At 42.0% G+C, this 16,547-nt stretch overlaps 1 protein-coding gene across 3 annotated transcripts in view; it reads left to right on the plus strand.

The window, feature by feature from the left end:
• The first annotated feature begins 15 nt into the window (after positions 1-15).
• ATP6V1A (ATPase H+ transporting V1 subunit A) overlaps positions 16-16,547 on the plus strand; it is a 30,610-nt gene continuing 14,078 nt past the window's right edge. Inside the window, exons 1-5 of one of the 3 annotated variants that reach the window (XM_030266588.4) lie at positions 9,040-9,201; positions 10,102-10,204; positions 12,620-12,714; positions 14,359-14,487; positions 15,947-16,161. In XM_030266588.4, the coding sequence (XP_030122448.1) occupies positions 12,633-12,714; positions 14,359-14,487; positions 15,947-16,161 (426 nt within the window). In that variant the 5' untranslated portion in view covers positions 9,040-9,201; positions 10,102-10,204; positions 12,620-12,632. Of the gene's footprint in view, positions 197-9,036; positions 9,202-10,101; positions 10,205-12,619; positions 12,715-14,358; positions 14,488-15,946; positions 16,162-16,547 lie in introns of those variants that run through there. The other 2 variants (XM_012569978.5, XM_002186595.7) reach the window with 2 other exon arrangements.

Below are 16,547 nucleotides of genomic sequence, written 5' to 3' on the forward strand. Positions count from 1 at the left end.
ACGCGCTCCTGCGCGGAAGCGGCCCGGGCAGGGCGGGTGAAGCTTCGCCCGGAGTCGGGCACGGCTCGCGCCCGGCGCTTCCGGTGTGCGGCGCAGCGCATGCGCGCGGGACCCGGCGTCAGCTGATCCAGCGCCTCCTTTGCCGCCGGCGGAGCGACTCGGGCGGATTCGGGCGCGCCGGGCCGGCCCAGCCCAGGTGAGACGCACGACCCCTCTCCCCCTGCCTCGCACCGCTGCCTCCGCCGCTCCCGAGCTGCGCCCGGGGCTGCCCTTCTCTGCGGTAAAGGAGCGGGGGGTCGGCTGCCGCCGCTCCCCGCCCCGCTCGCACCCTGCCCGGGAAGGACGCGGTCTCCCCGCGGAGCCGCTCGCAGGGGGAGCGCGGCCCCGGCGCTGCGGAGCGGCGGGAGCCGGGGCAGCCGAGCTGCAGGGAGCCGTGTCCCGGCAGCACAGCCCGCTGCAGCCGGCCCTGCGCTTCCCCGCCCCTGCAGGGAGCACAGACCTGCAAAGCGAATCAGCCCCTCAAGGAGAAACCCACCGAGCGCTCGATCGAAGACGCCCCATGAGATGCTTTAGGGTTATGCCAGAATTCCTTACCGAAAAGAGACAGGACGATAGCAACTGGGTTCCAGCGCCAGGTCATCCCACCATCTTGAGTGGGTGGATCTGAATCTTTCGGTGCCTTGACCGCAGCGCAGCAGAGAGAGAGCAGCGCGGTTATGGAAGAAGAATTCCGCTGCGGGCTTCTCCCTGCAGCCATCCGTGGCAGAACCCCCCTGTTGTTGCTTTGCAGTTGAATATCTTGGTGGCACATCAGATGTGCTTCCTATTCCTGTAGCCAGTGACAAAATTCTGTCTCAGATGAGGTGTTGCAGACATTACCCTTGGCATTCACTTAAAGGCAAGAGAGAAATCTTGCACAGCTGGATTCTGGATGATATTGTTCATGTGACAGGTAGCTGTCACATTGGAGTATGTGACACATGTGTCAAGATCCATCCATTCCGTGCAGCTGCCCAAAGTGATTTACTTTCTTAGGAGAGAGTAAAGTCTTTCTTCCTGAAATTTTACTGTCTTTTCTCATAGAATTTGCCCCTCTGCTGGGCATAAAAGCAATTTGGTGATCGTTTTATTCATTGTAATGCAATACTTCAGCAAAGTACACTGGCTATTTGATCTAGCATGGTATTTCAAATGCTAATTCTGCTTGCTGAAGTGGAGAGGGGGTGGAAAAATAGGAAAACCTGCTGATAGACTGCTAGAAGTGATTTATTAGGAAGAACATGCAAAATACAAACTGGCATTTGCAAGTGGAAGTTTGAGTAACTGAGGCAGATCTTCACTATGTTGTAAGTTGTGCTGTATTTATACTGACTTCTGCACTGTGCAGATCTGCAACAGCTGAATGTTTGGCTTCTCTGTGCTTTCAAGGCCTTTTCAATGACCAGCAAATATAAACATGTAACAATATCTATATTTTATTATTTTCTATGTAAGAATATGTGAAGTGAGATCAGAATCTACAGGTCTTTGAATTACCAAAAGTACTGCAGATTATTTTTTGCTGTGCCTGTCGGTCAGTAATGCAAAATCCTCTGGGCAATCTTTATTCTTTCATGTGGGGAAAAAATTAGTCTTAATTTTGTGATCAGGTGACAAAGTCTGACATTCAGAAATACTAAATCACCATGGACATCAGCTTGCGAGAACAGGGAAGGACAAATTAAGGCAACAATGGAAAATGGCTGCTGGCATCAGCTGACTGTTCAAAGGGGGGTTGCAGTCTTGTGTTGCAATAGTAACACAAGATCTCTGTTTCCTGTAAATACTGCCTTGTCGTTTTCCAAATCAAGAATTATTTTCTACAGGTAGTGCTAATAGAGTTGAGCCATGAGTGATTAATGTAGCTTCATTTTTATGGAGCATTAGCTTAAATTTAGCTTGTGTTTTGGTTAAGTGTGTATTAACAGTTTTATGCCTCATTGGCCCTCATTTACGAAGGCTGTGGGCCTTAAGTGTCCTTCTATTGTCTAAATTTTTTTTCCCAGGATGACTTCATGCATTTATCTCCCAGACTTGCATGGTGCTGGTGTTACACATTGTCATCCAAAGCTCCTATAGACCAGCAGGTTACCAGATGATTCCCCTGAAGATCCTTTTAGAGGCACTGTGCATTCCCCCTTGTGATTTCATGCCATAATGGTGTGTCTTTGGGTTCTCAAGCCCTGAAAGTTCCTACTGATGGGTTTCCCTCTTGCTTTGAAATTGCATGTTTATGAGCTATGGTTGCATTCCTAATTACTCTTTTAGAAAGAGTAAAAGGATTACAAGATAATCTAGTTGGGGTCTTTGGTTACTTTGATGTTGACCATAAAATGTTGAATGCTACTTGTGACCAAGTAGTAATCTCTCTTTTTTTTTTTTTCTGTCTTTTTAAGAAAACCCTACAAAACTCAAACCATGCAGTAACCCAATGCTACATTGCCTGAAATATATTCTTTTCTCCATGCTTGTTTTGTAGGTTAAAAAATAGGGGATTTCAGACTTGGAAATACTGGGGCATTGTTGAACAATGGTATCCACGTGATTTTTTTTTTTAGGCTGGAATTTTGCCAATGAAAACAGACCATGTAGTCAACTGGAATATCATGCTCATTCATTTTTACTCGACATCTTAAAACATGTGACTTCTTTGGACTTCCAGTTGGGCAGAGAGAAACAGGGTCCTACTCCAGCTGAGGAAGCAGAATGAATTTAAACTTTTCAGCTTTTTTTTTTTTTCCTGTACATGATAAGCCAATAATCACCTAAATTTCCAACATGCAAAACTGGTTTTGACTGGATCTTCTGTTTGTCATTGTTGTATCTTCTTTTATGGTATAAAAAGCTTTTTGCTTGTCTTTGATGCTCTCTCTCCATTTTTCCCTTTGTGAGTGGACAGCTAAGCTTATACCAAATTCTGGGGTTTGGTCATCTCTCATGGCATTAAGTTCTGCACTTATAAATATTTTTTGTTTGGTTACTTTATTTCATCCAAGCATTTATTTCTTCTGTGTTTGTCAAGCTCTCAAGTTCAACACTCCCATGTCTCAGAAACATTGACCTTTTTAGATACATTATTTGGTTGTTCTGACAGACTTTGCCTTCCAAGGCCTGGCTTTACTGAAATGATACACTTACTGTGAAAACCAGTAAGATGTATATGGATAAATCCTGAAAGTCTAACAGACCCTGTTACTACCACTTAACCAAATGGCAGATGAAGACCAGTTTTAGCTGCTGGATTTATTTGCTTGTTTCATCAGCTGGACTACTCCTCTGAGCTTGTGTAATGATAAAGTTCAGTGTCGCTGCTCACTCTGTTCAGAAATAATTTGTCTGACAGTGGCCCCTCTTTTAATTTTGTCATAGTTTACAACATTTTGGGGAGTCTGTTATGTTCGAATCAAAACAGCAGGGACCAAAACTAATATGGGAAGCTGTCCCAGTTAATCTAGACTCATTGAATGGAAGAGGTAAATGAGCTAAAAAGCCTGCTGGAAATAGACCCATTGCAGATACAAATGCTTGAGAGAAGTGGTGTTCTAGAGGGTCTCTGTAATATAAAAGCCTTATCTTTGTCCTTCCTAATCAATTGAAAAGTGCTTGCTTTGTAAGTGTTCTTATAACCAAGTTGAAATGTTGGTGCTCTGGTGAGTTTCAGCTGACCAGTCTGCCCAGCTGTGTTTCTGCCAGACAGCATCCCCTGAGAAAAGCCAGAATGTGTGCTGTGAAGATCCTGTGTCCCATCCTTTGGCTGCTGTAAGCTGTGCTTGCTTACTGAAGTGGTTTGTGGTGGTTCATGTAGAACAGACGTGGTTTGGATGTCTGTGTTCTGTGCCCTAAGCATGAAGAGCTTGTTGTGGTTGGGATGGTTGGGCGTGAGGAGATACAGAAAGGATATGGGAAAAGCCATAGAGAGACAGCTGTGCCTTTATGGAAACTTATTATAGTTATATAATAGTGATAAGTTATTATAGCTGGACAAAAGCTTTCAGGTATTCAAGTTTTGTCTGAGAGCCTAAAGAATGACTTGACAGTTTTTTAATACCTGAGCAAAGAAAGTGCATCTTCCAAGAATTTCAGTTAGTGGGGCAAATGTTTGGCCCTTTTTCTTGTTACACTGTATCCTTACTTTATTTCCCACTCTGAAAGACCTTAAAAATCAGCTCTTCAGAAAAACCCTAAGATGGTATTTCAGACTAACTGCAGACTATATTGGTAAAGATGGCTAAGTAAGCAATTCTATTACGTGAATTGCCTATAGATCCTTTAAATTTTAAGGGTTTTGTTATCATGGGATGAATTTTTATGAGCTGGTAGATATTCAGACAACTACCACAATATGTAGATTAAACAACGGTAAAATCTAATATGTTGGAAGGCCTCTGGCTGTTCTAAAGAATCTGTAAATACTTCAGGTATTATTTTATTTGAACATAAAATTTCCAAATGTAGCTTAACTTGCTTTAAAACATAAAGATGCAGTTTTTCATTACAGAAAGAGTCAACCTTGACTTAATTTCCTTTTACTGGAATCCAGTGCCAATAGGTGTGCTGTGATTCCAACCAGGTGTTTCATTATACCAAAGGTGCTATAAAAGAGTACTTCTATCTGCTAGGGATGTTGGATCTTTCTCAAAGACTTTCATGCAGACTCACTCCTGGTTCAGCTCTTCAAACTAGCAGTCAAATACCTTGCATAATAAACTGAAGATTCCATAATAGCCTAACTTTAAATGTGACCTGAAACTTTAAAGGTGTAATGATGAAATGCTTATTCCAAACTCATGCTCAGTATTTTAGCCATTACACCTGGAGAGAAGGGGTTAGGCAGTAGTGGGGATTATAGAGGAGACACTGTGTTTTAATGAGCCCCAACAACTCGTGTGATTCTGTATGTAAAACTTAAAAATCCAGTAACAGTTGTTTTGTCAAATTGCACACCTTTTGTCTGGTAAGGTAAGATCTTCAACTCTTCAGAAGTCACTCTGCTGAACTGTAGTAAACTTTGATGTTATAGTTGCTTACAGCTACGTATTAATTTCATTTTAATGTTTATCATCTTAAAGGTTAGAGCAACAAAAAGTATTTCAAGTACCAGTGCCAAATACACCTGACAATCGAATGACTTTTACTTAATAAAAGCTAGGGTAGATTTTAGTTTAGCAGTAATGTTAGTGAGGTTAATGAAAACTGTTCATCTAGAGGAGATGACTGAGCATGGCACTGGGCAGATAGCTGCAGAACTTTTCAATTCTAGTAGCTAGATGACTGGATCAGGATAAGAAAAGGTGGTCACTGCAGAACACAGAAATTAATTTTGTATTAGTGTTCTGTAGTATGGTTTGGATTTCAGTTGTGTTAGATCTTTCTTTTGTGTGAAAGTCTACCAAGCCAAAGGGCAGAATGTGTAGCAGGCTGAAAGGAATGTCAAATTTTTCACAGTAATAAAATTGTGAAGCAATGTAGCAAGAACTAAGGAGAGGCTCATCAATTTCCTCCTCTGGAGAAGCCTCAGCTGAGAGGAAAGAATTGTTATAGAAAACTCTATTGTGGAAAACAAGCATATGAGTCAGTTGATGAACATTTTTTCACATGGGCAGTGTGGTTTTCTCTAGTAATAGGAGTATTTTAATGTATTTAGCTAGGATCTTTATCACTTCTAGATATAGCATGATTGCTGCCTTTGATGTTTGAAGGCCTGATCAGCTCTTCAGTGGGTCAAAGTAGTTATGCAATGAACACCTTGCCAGCCTTTCTATCTAGTTTTATTTTAGCTACTGCCTTCTTAGTCTTGTTCAAACAGCTTTGTTCTAGTATTGTTCTGGGCTAACTGAAGGAATTTCCCAAGCTGCTGAATAAAAGCTTGGGTGCTTGAGTAACAACTTGTAGTGGTGGTACATCTTGCATGGGCAGACTTCACACCCTTGCTTTAGGAATATATACTTTATGTTGTATATATGTATCAAATATAAATATATTGTTTCATCTTTAGCTTGTATGTGGGGCATGATGTTTATTTGAAGTATCAAACTTGTATGTATTGGCATGCCCACAGCTAAGGCCCTATCTGTTTTTAGGAAGAGGACAGTAGGAGCTTGTGGTGGACTTCATTAATTCAGTGTTGCATGGTCTCACTTCGTAGCCATCATGTGCTGCAATGACAGTGGCAGCATAATTCTCTTTCCTTGAATACACATGGATTTATGTGTACATGTGCTGAGCAAAGCAAGCTTCATTTGAGAGGGAGGAGGAGGCTTATAAGACCCCAAGGAACAAGTTATGTGAAAGATAAATCATCTTGTAGGGTTGCACATGGGTCCACAGGATGTAGCTGAGCATCACTCAAGCAGGTTCTGGGTTTATCTAGAGCAGAGATGGCCTCAAATTGCCCTGTGCCAACTGAAATTGTATGAATAACTAAGTGGAAAAATGTCCATATTGTTGAGTTTAAGAAATTCTTTCTGGCTCAGAGCTTGTAGCAGGAAGATTGATGCTGTTCACTTCACAATGTCTGTGTCATGAGAAGGCTGAGCCACATGGTTGTGTTGAGCACAGGACGTGACTCCTGCCTGGTTTCATTAGAGTGCAGATGACACGGTTGGAAGGTGTTTGATATAGCAGAGGGTTGTGCTGCCATACAGAGGGATTTGGACTGGAAAAATTGGCTGACAGGAATCTCATGAAGTTTGACAAAGGGAAGTGCCAAGTCTTGCAGCTGAGGCAAAATAACCACATATCCTGCTACAAGCTGAGAACTGACTGAGTGCTGGAAAGAACTGGGGGTCCCCAAGCTAGATATCAGCTGGCCATGTGCCCCTGTGGCAAAGGCAGCCAGCACTGTCCTGGGCTGTGTTTGGAAGAATCCTGCCAACAGGTTCGGGAAGGTGGTTTTTCACCTTGGTTAAACTTGATGGAAACCGCATTTAGAGTGCTGTGTCTGGTTCTGGGTTCTCCAGTAGAGGAAAGACATGGCTTAGTGGTGTGCATCCAGAAAAGGGCCACAAAGACTGTTTAGCATGCGGAGGTAGGAAAGGCAGATGAGAGAGCTGAGGTTATGTAGCCTCAGGAAGAGAAGGCTATGAGAATCCTATTGTAATGTATATAAACACCTGATGGGAGGGAGCAAAGAGGATGGAGCCAGACTCTTCTCAAGGTACCTGCTGAAGTAACATGACACAATGGGCACAAACTGAAATACAGGGAATTCCCTTTAAACATAGGAAAACACTTTTTACTGCAGGGGTGTCTGAACACTGGAACAGGTTGCCCAGAGAGTTGTAGTGGCTTCGTCCTTGGAGGTAATCAAAACACATTTGGATATGGCCCTGAGCAGCCATATCAGGCTGCTTGGAGCTGGGGGTTGGAAATAGATGATTGCCAGAGGTGCCCCCCAACCTCAGTAATTCAGTTGTTTGGTGAATGAGAAATCTGGAGCAATTTCCCCTGCTGTCTTATAGTAAAATTACAACTCTGCATACTGTGAAGGAGCAGGTTTCCTGAGAATACCGTTGGGCTTCCTTTCCCAGTGACCTGTGTTAGATTTCTGGGTATGTTGTTTTTTGTGGGACAAATTCTAGATATGAAAATGCTGCCAAACTTCTGCATTTGTCTAGTAATTCAGGCACTGTATTTTTTTTTAATACTTCCTCCAAAGATATCATCTGTTAGAAGAGGAAGTTTAAACTGTCCTAGTTACAGGAAATCTGTGGCAGTGATTATCTGGTTATTTATGAGGCCCTTGCAACAGATCTTCCCAGTGCAGCTGGACACTGGGATTTATGCACTGTGCCCAGAGTCTGTTCAGGTGAACAAGGTGGATGTCAGCAGCCTTGAGCATCACTCCAATGTGACACTAAGCTAATTGTCCAGTGTAGGTGGTGATCTTTATTATTCTGTAATGTCTAGGTTTTTACTAAGAAGAGGAGGTATTATTTTCTTTGGAAAACTGTTTGGCTACGTTTAACTGTTTATGCCTATAAAGCTTTCCTGGATATCAAATGAAAGGGCTTATATTCTGACTCTTATTTTTCTAGCCTTGGAAGTCAAACCACATTAGTCTGTTTAAGACATACTAAAATCTATGACCTTCAAGTTAAAGTTATTCCAGCAGAATGATTCCTACCATTGATGACTTACTGATGTAATGCTGCTGCTTCCAAATTACTGATACTGTGCTCTTCACTACAGTTGTGGTTAATGTCTAGGCTTTTGTGGCAATTTGAAGTGTTGGTAATCCTAGAACTTACAAAGATAGACTTGAGAAGTTGTGCAGACTGCAGGGAACTCTTCAGCTTTGTGCAGGTTCTTAGGGAGAAATCACCCTGCCCATCTTCTGTTCAGCATATGGGGCAGTGTCTGTCGATCTCTGAAAACAGATTCCAGCAGCTGTCACTCAGAGTGGCGCAGCTCTCTGTGTGCTGTGTCTCTCACAGCATTGCTGAGGTGCTGGATGTTGTGCAATTACCTTAGTGCTTCTGCTGGCCAGGGGAAGGGCTTCTTGAGTGTAAGGAAGCCCCACACGACTCCTGGAAGCAATCAATACTGTTCAACATACTCCAGCAATTAGTATTGCAGTGTGCTCAGCGCCTCCCTGTGCAGTCTGTTGTTAAACAGTTGTTCTGTTAAGCTCTTCCAGAGCAGAGCACACACTGACATGGCTGCATTACATCTGTTCACCTGCCTATTACACCTGCTACAGGTGTAATAGGCAGGTGAACAGATCCCAGCAGAAAACATGCACCTCTTTCAAGGATTTTTGTGCAGTTGTATGCACCGCTCGGGACATTGGAATTCCTGGCTTTGTAGGAGGCCCTTAATGCAAATGCAGAAGCATTTTAATTTCTTCTGCTGGGTCCTGTGCAGTAGGGAGAGCACAGATGGGAGTTCAGCTGGGCTCGAGGTGGCTGGAGTTGCTATTGCGGCATTCCTGGGTGCTGGTGGGAGAGAGAGGGAGAGAGAGACTGATGACTCATCAAGTCAGGTGGTTGTGCCTCTGCTGTGTGTCAGAAATTTCGTTCCCCTCTGCAGCAGCTTTCTCATCCCTCTGTGTAGGGGCACTAGAAGGACGATTATTTCGCAAGCGGTGATGCTTCACTGCTGAATTCTAGCTTTTGAATTGGGCCTGTGGGGTTTTGGTACTCCCTGCTTCTGCAAAATAAGGTAAGGAACTGTGTTTATGTGATAAAATTGTCATAGATTTTCTTCCTTGCTGCAAGAAGGCTCCTTCTAAAAATCTCACCGGAGTCTGAATTTTGAAAAAAATCTTTGTGTTAAGGCAATTTGTTGTGTAAATGCTGCGTCTGATCAAATGTTAGATGCAAAACCCAGGAACAGTGAAGCAAAACGGGTTTCTCTAACATTGAGAGCAGGGCAGTTACATTTTTGGGGCTACTGTATAACCAGATTACTGTGCTGGGGAGAAACCAAGATAGAAAGCTCGGGTTATGGGCTCTTTCATGTTTAATTAGGACTTGAAAATCAGTGTAATAAATCACCTATTAATCAGAGAAGGTTCTGCTGCAAGCAGTACTTTGATTTCTGGCACTATTAACCAGAATATGACTGCTAGAGCTTAAGAACATGTTTGAAATCAATTGGTGAACTGTTTTAGATAAGGAAGAATAAAAATTCTAAAGCATACTACAAGATGCATCTTTACTCATAAGGGAATTAAAAATAAGCTAATATCCTATATAGGTGTTCTAGTGGACTTTTGTAGGAGGGAATTGCATATAGTGCCTAATACCTTGTGTTGGCAAGAGGCCTTTCACAGGCCTCGGGGCCTCTGAAATTTCTGAAGATTTCTGAAATGGTCAGCTACCATTTTTTCTAGGGTACATATATGCTTTAGGGAATTTCTTTTTTTTTGAGTACTGGCAATGAAAACATCTAACAAGGTAGGAAGGTAAGGCAGCATTTTGGCCCTCAAGGACTTTTCCATATAAATTGAAAATCTGTAGTGCTAGTACACAAGCACAAGAAAATGATGCAGAGATAAATAACAGCTTTTCTTCTTTTTTTTTTTTTTTTTTTTTTTTTTTTTTCTTAATTTGTATTCAGTGTTAAGACATGTGTAGCCCCTTAAAAAAGAGGTCAGCCTGGCTGGGTGGGCACTGGCTTTGTGTAGACTGCAATTTGGAGGAATAGTGGAGGTAAAACACAGGTGAGAACGAGTCCATCTTTTACACTTGAAATATTTAATAGGTATGTGTTTAAAAGCTGTTAGTGCAGATGCTAGAGATCATGGTAAAGACAGGGCTTATGAGCATGTTGCTAGGTGGTCTAGTGGAGGAATTCCCTGCTCTTTTACTTGGCTTGGCCAGTAATTTGGAAAGGTGGCTGTAGGAAGAGAGGAGCAGAGCAGCCACAGGAACAGGAGAGGCAGGTGCTGGCTGTCAGGATGTTGCCATTTAACTGCAGAATGGCTGTTCTGAGGTTCTTACTTGCCTCCCTAAAAGGTAAACAGTCACTTCAAGCAGGTTTTGATTATGAAGAAAAGCTAATTTAAAGAAACTGGCCCAGTGTTCCTGCTTTTCCTTGCCTTTGTAATTTGGCTCTTTCATATGGGATGTTGTCTAATTGCCAAGCTGTGTCACTAATTCAGTTATGAGAATGTGGTTTAACTCTGCTGTGCTTTTAGAGATGTTGATAGTAGGACACTGGATGTTGTTCTGTATGGTATATTAAAGTACATATTTAATTTGGATTTATAAGAGCAGCTGCTTCTTTTGGTATGAACAGCAATTGTGCTTGCTTGAGTTTTAGTTGTTAAAAGCAAAAAGGATGAGATAGTTGTGTTTGTCAGATCAGAACCAGCTCATACCAGCTGCTCAGGAACTGCAGATTGCTTTGCAAGGACTTCCCCTCTGCCATTTGTCAGAGGAGGCATTTGAGAAAAAAAAGCAGTAAAATTAAAATTATCTCCTGGGTCTAAACACCTGGAAGTGTGAGGGATAACCTATGGCTATAGAGGATAGAGTGGTCTAGTGGATATCTGGCTTAGCCTTTGGGCTCAAAACCCATTAGCAGGTCTGCTCCAAGCTGATGGTGATGAGCCATGATCAGCTGTTGTGGTGGCTGCTGTGAAATAAATCAGTGGCAGCCATGATACACTGACAGAGACATGGAGCCTGGGAGAAGCTATTCCTTCAGGATGAACAGGAGTTTGGAATCATGGGAGATCTTTTTCTTAAGGAGCAGTGCCACCAATTTGAAATTTATAGATCTGTGAAGAGGCTGAGGGGCAGAGGACTTGTTGTATTAAAAAGCTGGAAAACAGTTGTAGGATTTCAAGAATAGAGAAGTCAGCTACTGCTCCCAAAGAATAGGCAAAAATGTATCCTTGAATTGTAGTGGAAAGGGTAGCAATGGAGTTATCTTGCTTATTGTACATGGGGCAGGTTTTTAAGCCTGAGTATGCCTTTGTATTTGCTGCCTTTTGGAAGAGGCTGGGTTAGATGAGGCTGCTCTCAAAGACTTGAGTGTGATTGTCAACAGATACCTCCCAGTTTATGTCACCAAACCAGGGGCCTTGCTGCTGATTAGCACAGCAGAGCTCTGTGCTGGGGCTGCCATCGCTCACCTTTCACCAGTGCTGTGTCCTAAGGGTGTCTGTACACCTAGGAGTGTCTTCCTAAGAGGGAAGAATGTGGCCTTACAGTTCTCGAACACCCATCAGTTTCCAAGGTAACACACAGCATGAGAAGGGCTCACAAAGCAAAACCATGAAATCCTCTGATCCGCACCGGAAGCAGGACAGCCTGACTGTCAGCCACAGGACAAACAGGGATGGAGGAAGTCTGCTGATAAAACAGCTTTTCCAGTGCCAGTTGTTTAGACTTGCTAAACAGTTAACTGGCAAGAGATGGCAGCCAGTTGTTTATCTGTTGCAAGTTGAGGCTTTTGACCATTTTTCAGCACAATTCTTCTGTAATGCTCTGTGGGTTTTACTGAGAGCAAAGACTGAGTAGTATGTAGCTGTGAGACACATAGAAAAGAGTCACATGTTTGTGTGCTGGTGCTTCTGAAAATCTGTGTTTCTTCCTCTAAATATTCTGATTCAACACCTTGAGATAGCAAAAATTGAATTTTCACAATTAATATTTGTAGTATTGCATTTTAGAGACTAGTGGCAGTAAAGCAGACCCAGAACATTCTCTTGCTCACTCAGAATCATGGAAGACTCCATATTTTGAAGGAGGGTAATGTGATGTGGAATACAAAGAGATTTTCTCTTATTTAAATATCCTATTACCAAGCTTAAAAACAGTGTAACACTGTTAGGACATTGTTGCACTGCATCTTTTTCATTCAGTAGCATTCTGTGGAGCATGTTATGGAGTGATGTTCTGCCCCTGTGTTCCTCAATAAGAAATCTCAGATCTTGTGTTTGTTTAAATCAGTTACTTTTTCACTTTTTACAGCTTTAAAATCAGTTAAAAGTGCTTAAGGCTAAGGTGCTTCATGCTATGAGTTCAGAGTTCTTTTTAACTGAAAATAAATAGGAGAGCAGAGGGAAGAGGAAGAACTTACTACATGTGCGTGTTCTTCAGGACTGACTCTTTCGTCTTTTGTTCAGTTGAACAGGCAAAATGGACTTCTCCAAACTCCCCAAAATTCGTGATGAGGACAGAGAGGCTTTTGTTGGCTATGTTTATGGAGTCTCAGGACCTGGTAAGTATTATTTTGTAAAGGAAGTCCATAAATTTTGTTTTATCTAGAATCTTGTTAATCTTCACTTGAAAGCAGAGAAGTATGAAAGAACTCTAGGTGGTGCTTTTCATCTTCTTTTTTTTTTGGTTGGGGGACTTCAAGAAGAATCACTGATTTGTAGTCTGACAAACTGTTAAAAAACTGCTAACAAGGTGTTACTATTAATTAACCCTTTTTAAAAATTTAGTGAGTGGAAGCAGGCAGTTGAATAAAAACAACAATAATAGTAACAAAAGGTAAGCTTCCTATATGAGAAAAAGCCCCTTGGTTGGAAATCTGCAGGACCTAGGTGCTAAGCTTCTCTAAAAGGGTGTGGAATAAATAGTCTGTTCTCACTGAAAGTTTGTTCCTGTGCTTTCTGAAGTCCTCAGTCCCTGTCAGTGTCAAGCTGTTCTGTTTACTGCATCATGGGCTGGGGGAGCTCAGCAAGGAGCCACAAGACTCAGGCAAGGTGATAGAATGTGGCAATAGTGCAGCTGGGAGAAGGAGGACTCCTCCATCTTTATCAGCTGAAATAGTTTAGTCTCTGATAGGAACAGCTTTAGAATACATGCAGACTCTACTGGCTTTTCTGCTCCCTCCTGCATTCTCTTCAAGAGCTGAAGGAAAGGATGAGAATATGAGAACAGAAGATCAGCAAGTATTGTTAATGCAATGTGTTTGATGAATAAGAAATTCCCTACCTAAATAGGCACAAGTTTTTTCACTGCAAATTCTGTGACTGCAGAGGTGGTACTTAGAAACAATTTTACACTGACACAGCTTTCTTTCCCAAGAAGTGGAACATGTGTTTTTCTGTAAATATGTGAATCTTGCGTGCATTACTCTGATCACAGTATGCAAGACATAATAAATTTTGTTCTAAAGCAGCCAGGACTCCATATATGACCTGTTGAAATCTAACTCAAAGCATTGTGAAGTTTCCGGCCCAAAACATTCTGCACAACAATCTTCATCTGTTGAAAGTTAATTTAAGGGCCCTAAGATAGACATTACTTTTCTACAAAATAAAGCAAAAAATAGTGTTTTCTTTAAAGCTTTCTCGGCATCACTTTAGATGCAAGGGTATTTAGCAGGTGCCTTGGCTTGATCTATCCATGTTTATGCCAGCATCCAGACGCTACCAAGGTAAACAGAAAATGCAGGCCCCCAACCACAGGTTTATGTAACTACCAGGCATTGGGTGAGCTTTGCCATTTTCTTGTGTGTTTTAATTTAGTCAGATGAGAATATGGCCCAGCTCACTGCAAGGGAGAAGTGCCTATAGAACTTGTTTGTCAAAGTTTACAGCATCTCACACCCTCAACGTTTGCAGTCTGTCAAGACAGATAAGAGAAATTATGGCCTGAATTGTCTTGTGAATTGCTACATTCTCATAGTGTCCTCTTATTCTGGATAAAGGACAGAGTGAAAACTGTAGGAAAACTTATTCTTTTTACTTTTAAACTGGAAATATCAGGAATTGTGTAATCCTTTTTTGAAGTCAAGAGCATGTCTGATATGGGTGAATACCAGGTTTATGCTGTGCAGTTGTTACAGACTTGTGATGGGTGCATTTCCTGAGATGCAGGAAAAATAACTCACCCTTGTGCCTGTCTTTTGCAGTGGTCACAGCCTGCAACATGGCAGGTGCTGCCATGTATGAGCTGGTACGAGTGGGACACAGCGAACTGGTGGGGGAGATCATCCGGCTGGAAGGGGATCTGGCCACTGTCCAGGTGTATGAGGAAACTTGTATCCTTTCCACTGCTCCCTTTGTGCTGCCAGATACTTTGGATTCTGGCAGGACATCTGTTCTGCATGTGTTTTGTAAGTTTTGATGGTTTTGGGGTGAATCTTACTTTGTGTGGCTATGTAGCGAGGAGACTTTTTTTGACTGGAAATCAAAGTGTATCTTAGAATTCAAGTGCATTTTAATGCCTCTTTGTTAAGGCAGTAGACAAATGTCAACCATAAATGGCAAAACTAAACAATAGTCGGTGCATCTTTTTCTTTCCTTTTGATAACTGTATAATGCTTAAATAAGAAATGTGAAGTGGGCAGGATGCCTTTTTCTGGACAGAGTATTTTGCCAAGCATAATAGATTACACCTTTTCTTCTGCAGTAGGCTTACAGTATCTTGGTCCAGCTATGATGCAGCATATATTCTAAAAGCTAGGCAATTTAAGATGTATTTTTTATTTTATATATATATATATATATATATATATATATGAGAGAATATCAGAAAAGAAGTCATAAAACTTGAAGCCAGGCTTCTTTCCTCATCCCAAGGGGGCTGTGTGTAGTAGTAGAGCCTAGGAAAAAGGCTCTGCTGGCTCCCAAACCTTGGTTCTGAGGAGCTTGCTTGCAAACTGCTGACTAGGTCCTGTCTCTGCCTAATAATCTATCATTTTAGATGGCATCATTGTTACAGTATCAAGTAGCTTTCCATCAGTACAAGGAGCAAGTTTGAGTATAGTTTACTTTTAATGTCCTCTTGAGAGGAAACTTGGTCATAGGCCTCTCCAAAGTCAACTCTTATTGAATTGAGTTTGTCTATGTTTTGGAGGTTTCTTTTGTATTCTAGCAAGCCCTTCTGCCAAGGTGTTGGCCCTTTGCAGAGAAAAGTCCACTGTGCATCTTCAGCGCTTAGGTAGTGCACAGACCTGACAACTTGATACAAGATGGGAGGACAATAGTACTGGTCTTAGACAAAGTCCTTTTAAAATTAGGCTGCTGTTGAAAAAAGCTCTGCAAAGCTCAAGATCAAAAGAGTTGTGCTCTCTAAACAAATTCTGAAGTGAAAAATGCCTTATTTCATTACATTATCAGACTTAAACAGCCTAATCTGTTTTCTAGGTTTGAAGATGTAAGAAATGTGTGATGTTTTGTCATCTCACTGCCTGGCACTCCAGTGAACTCATCCATATTAGTTGACATTAGTTGCCAACAACAGTTGACTTGAGCAAATGATCATAAAGTAGAATATTTGTCACTACTTTGCCTCTCTAGAGGATGGTGAACTTTGCTGTTTGAGCAAGTTGAGAATTTAGTATAAAGCCTACATGCTTCTCAAATGGTGATGTATAACATTGGAATAGTATTATCTTAAAGTCAGAAAAGGCGTTTGAGAGTATGATGTGAGCCTCATGACTTCTGCCTGGTTTCTTTCCCTTGTTCTGGGTGAACTTTTCCTCAGCAAATCTTTAGCTGGTGTCTCTGTAGGAGATCCTGTGCTCCGTACTGGGAAGCCCCTATCCGTGGAACTGGGGCCTGGCATAATGGGAGCTATTTTTGATGGCATCCAGAGACCTCTCTCGGACATCAGCACTCTGACCAAAAGTATCTATATCCCTAGAGGTGTCAACGTGTCAGCTTTGAGCCGAGATGTCAAATGGGACTTCACACCTTCCAAAAATCTGCGGGTAGGTTCTGACAATCCTGTGTTTCCCTCTTGCTCCTCTACCCCAGAGCTTAGGCCTGGAACAGTGTGCTAAGGCTGTGACTGCTGGGACCTGTGGTTAATACTGCATTTATTGAAGTTTGCAAGAAGGAGTGCTAGGAGGTGGTAGTGATGTATGAGACTAGATGGGGATCACCAAAACTTACTTGATACAAGTTATGGTGCGTTGCTGCTGCATATGAGAAATTTACAAATTTTTGATGTATTTACCAAACCGTAGAGAAACTTGTGCAATTGCAGTAAGCATTAGCAGGAGCAGGTGTTATCTGAGCTAAAAGAATGACTGCAGCACACATTTTGCAAATGGTGAAGGTAGCCTTAGAGCTGGAAAATGTCATGGCTTTAGCC

This window comes from Taeniopygia guttata, chromosome 1, assembly GCF_048771995.1.
Source record: "Taeniopygia guttata chromosome 1, bTaeGut7.mat, whole genome shotgun sequence".
NCBI classification, from domain to species: Eukaryota; Metazoa; Chordata; class Aves; order Passeriformes; family Estrildidae; genus Taeniopygia; species Taeniopygia guttata.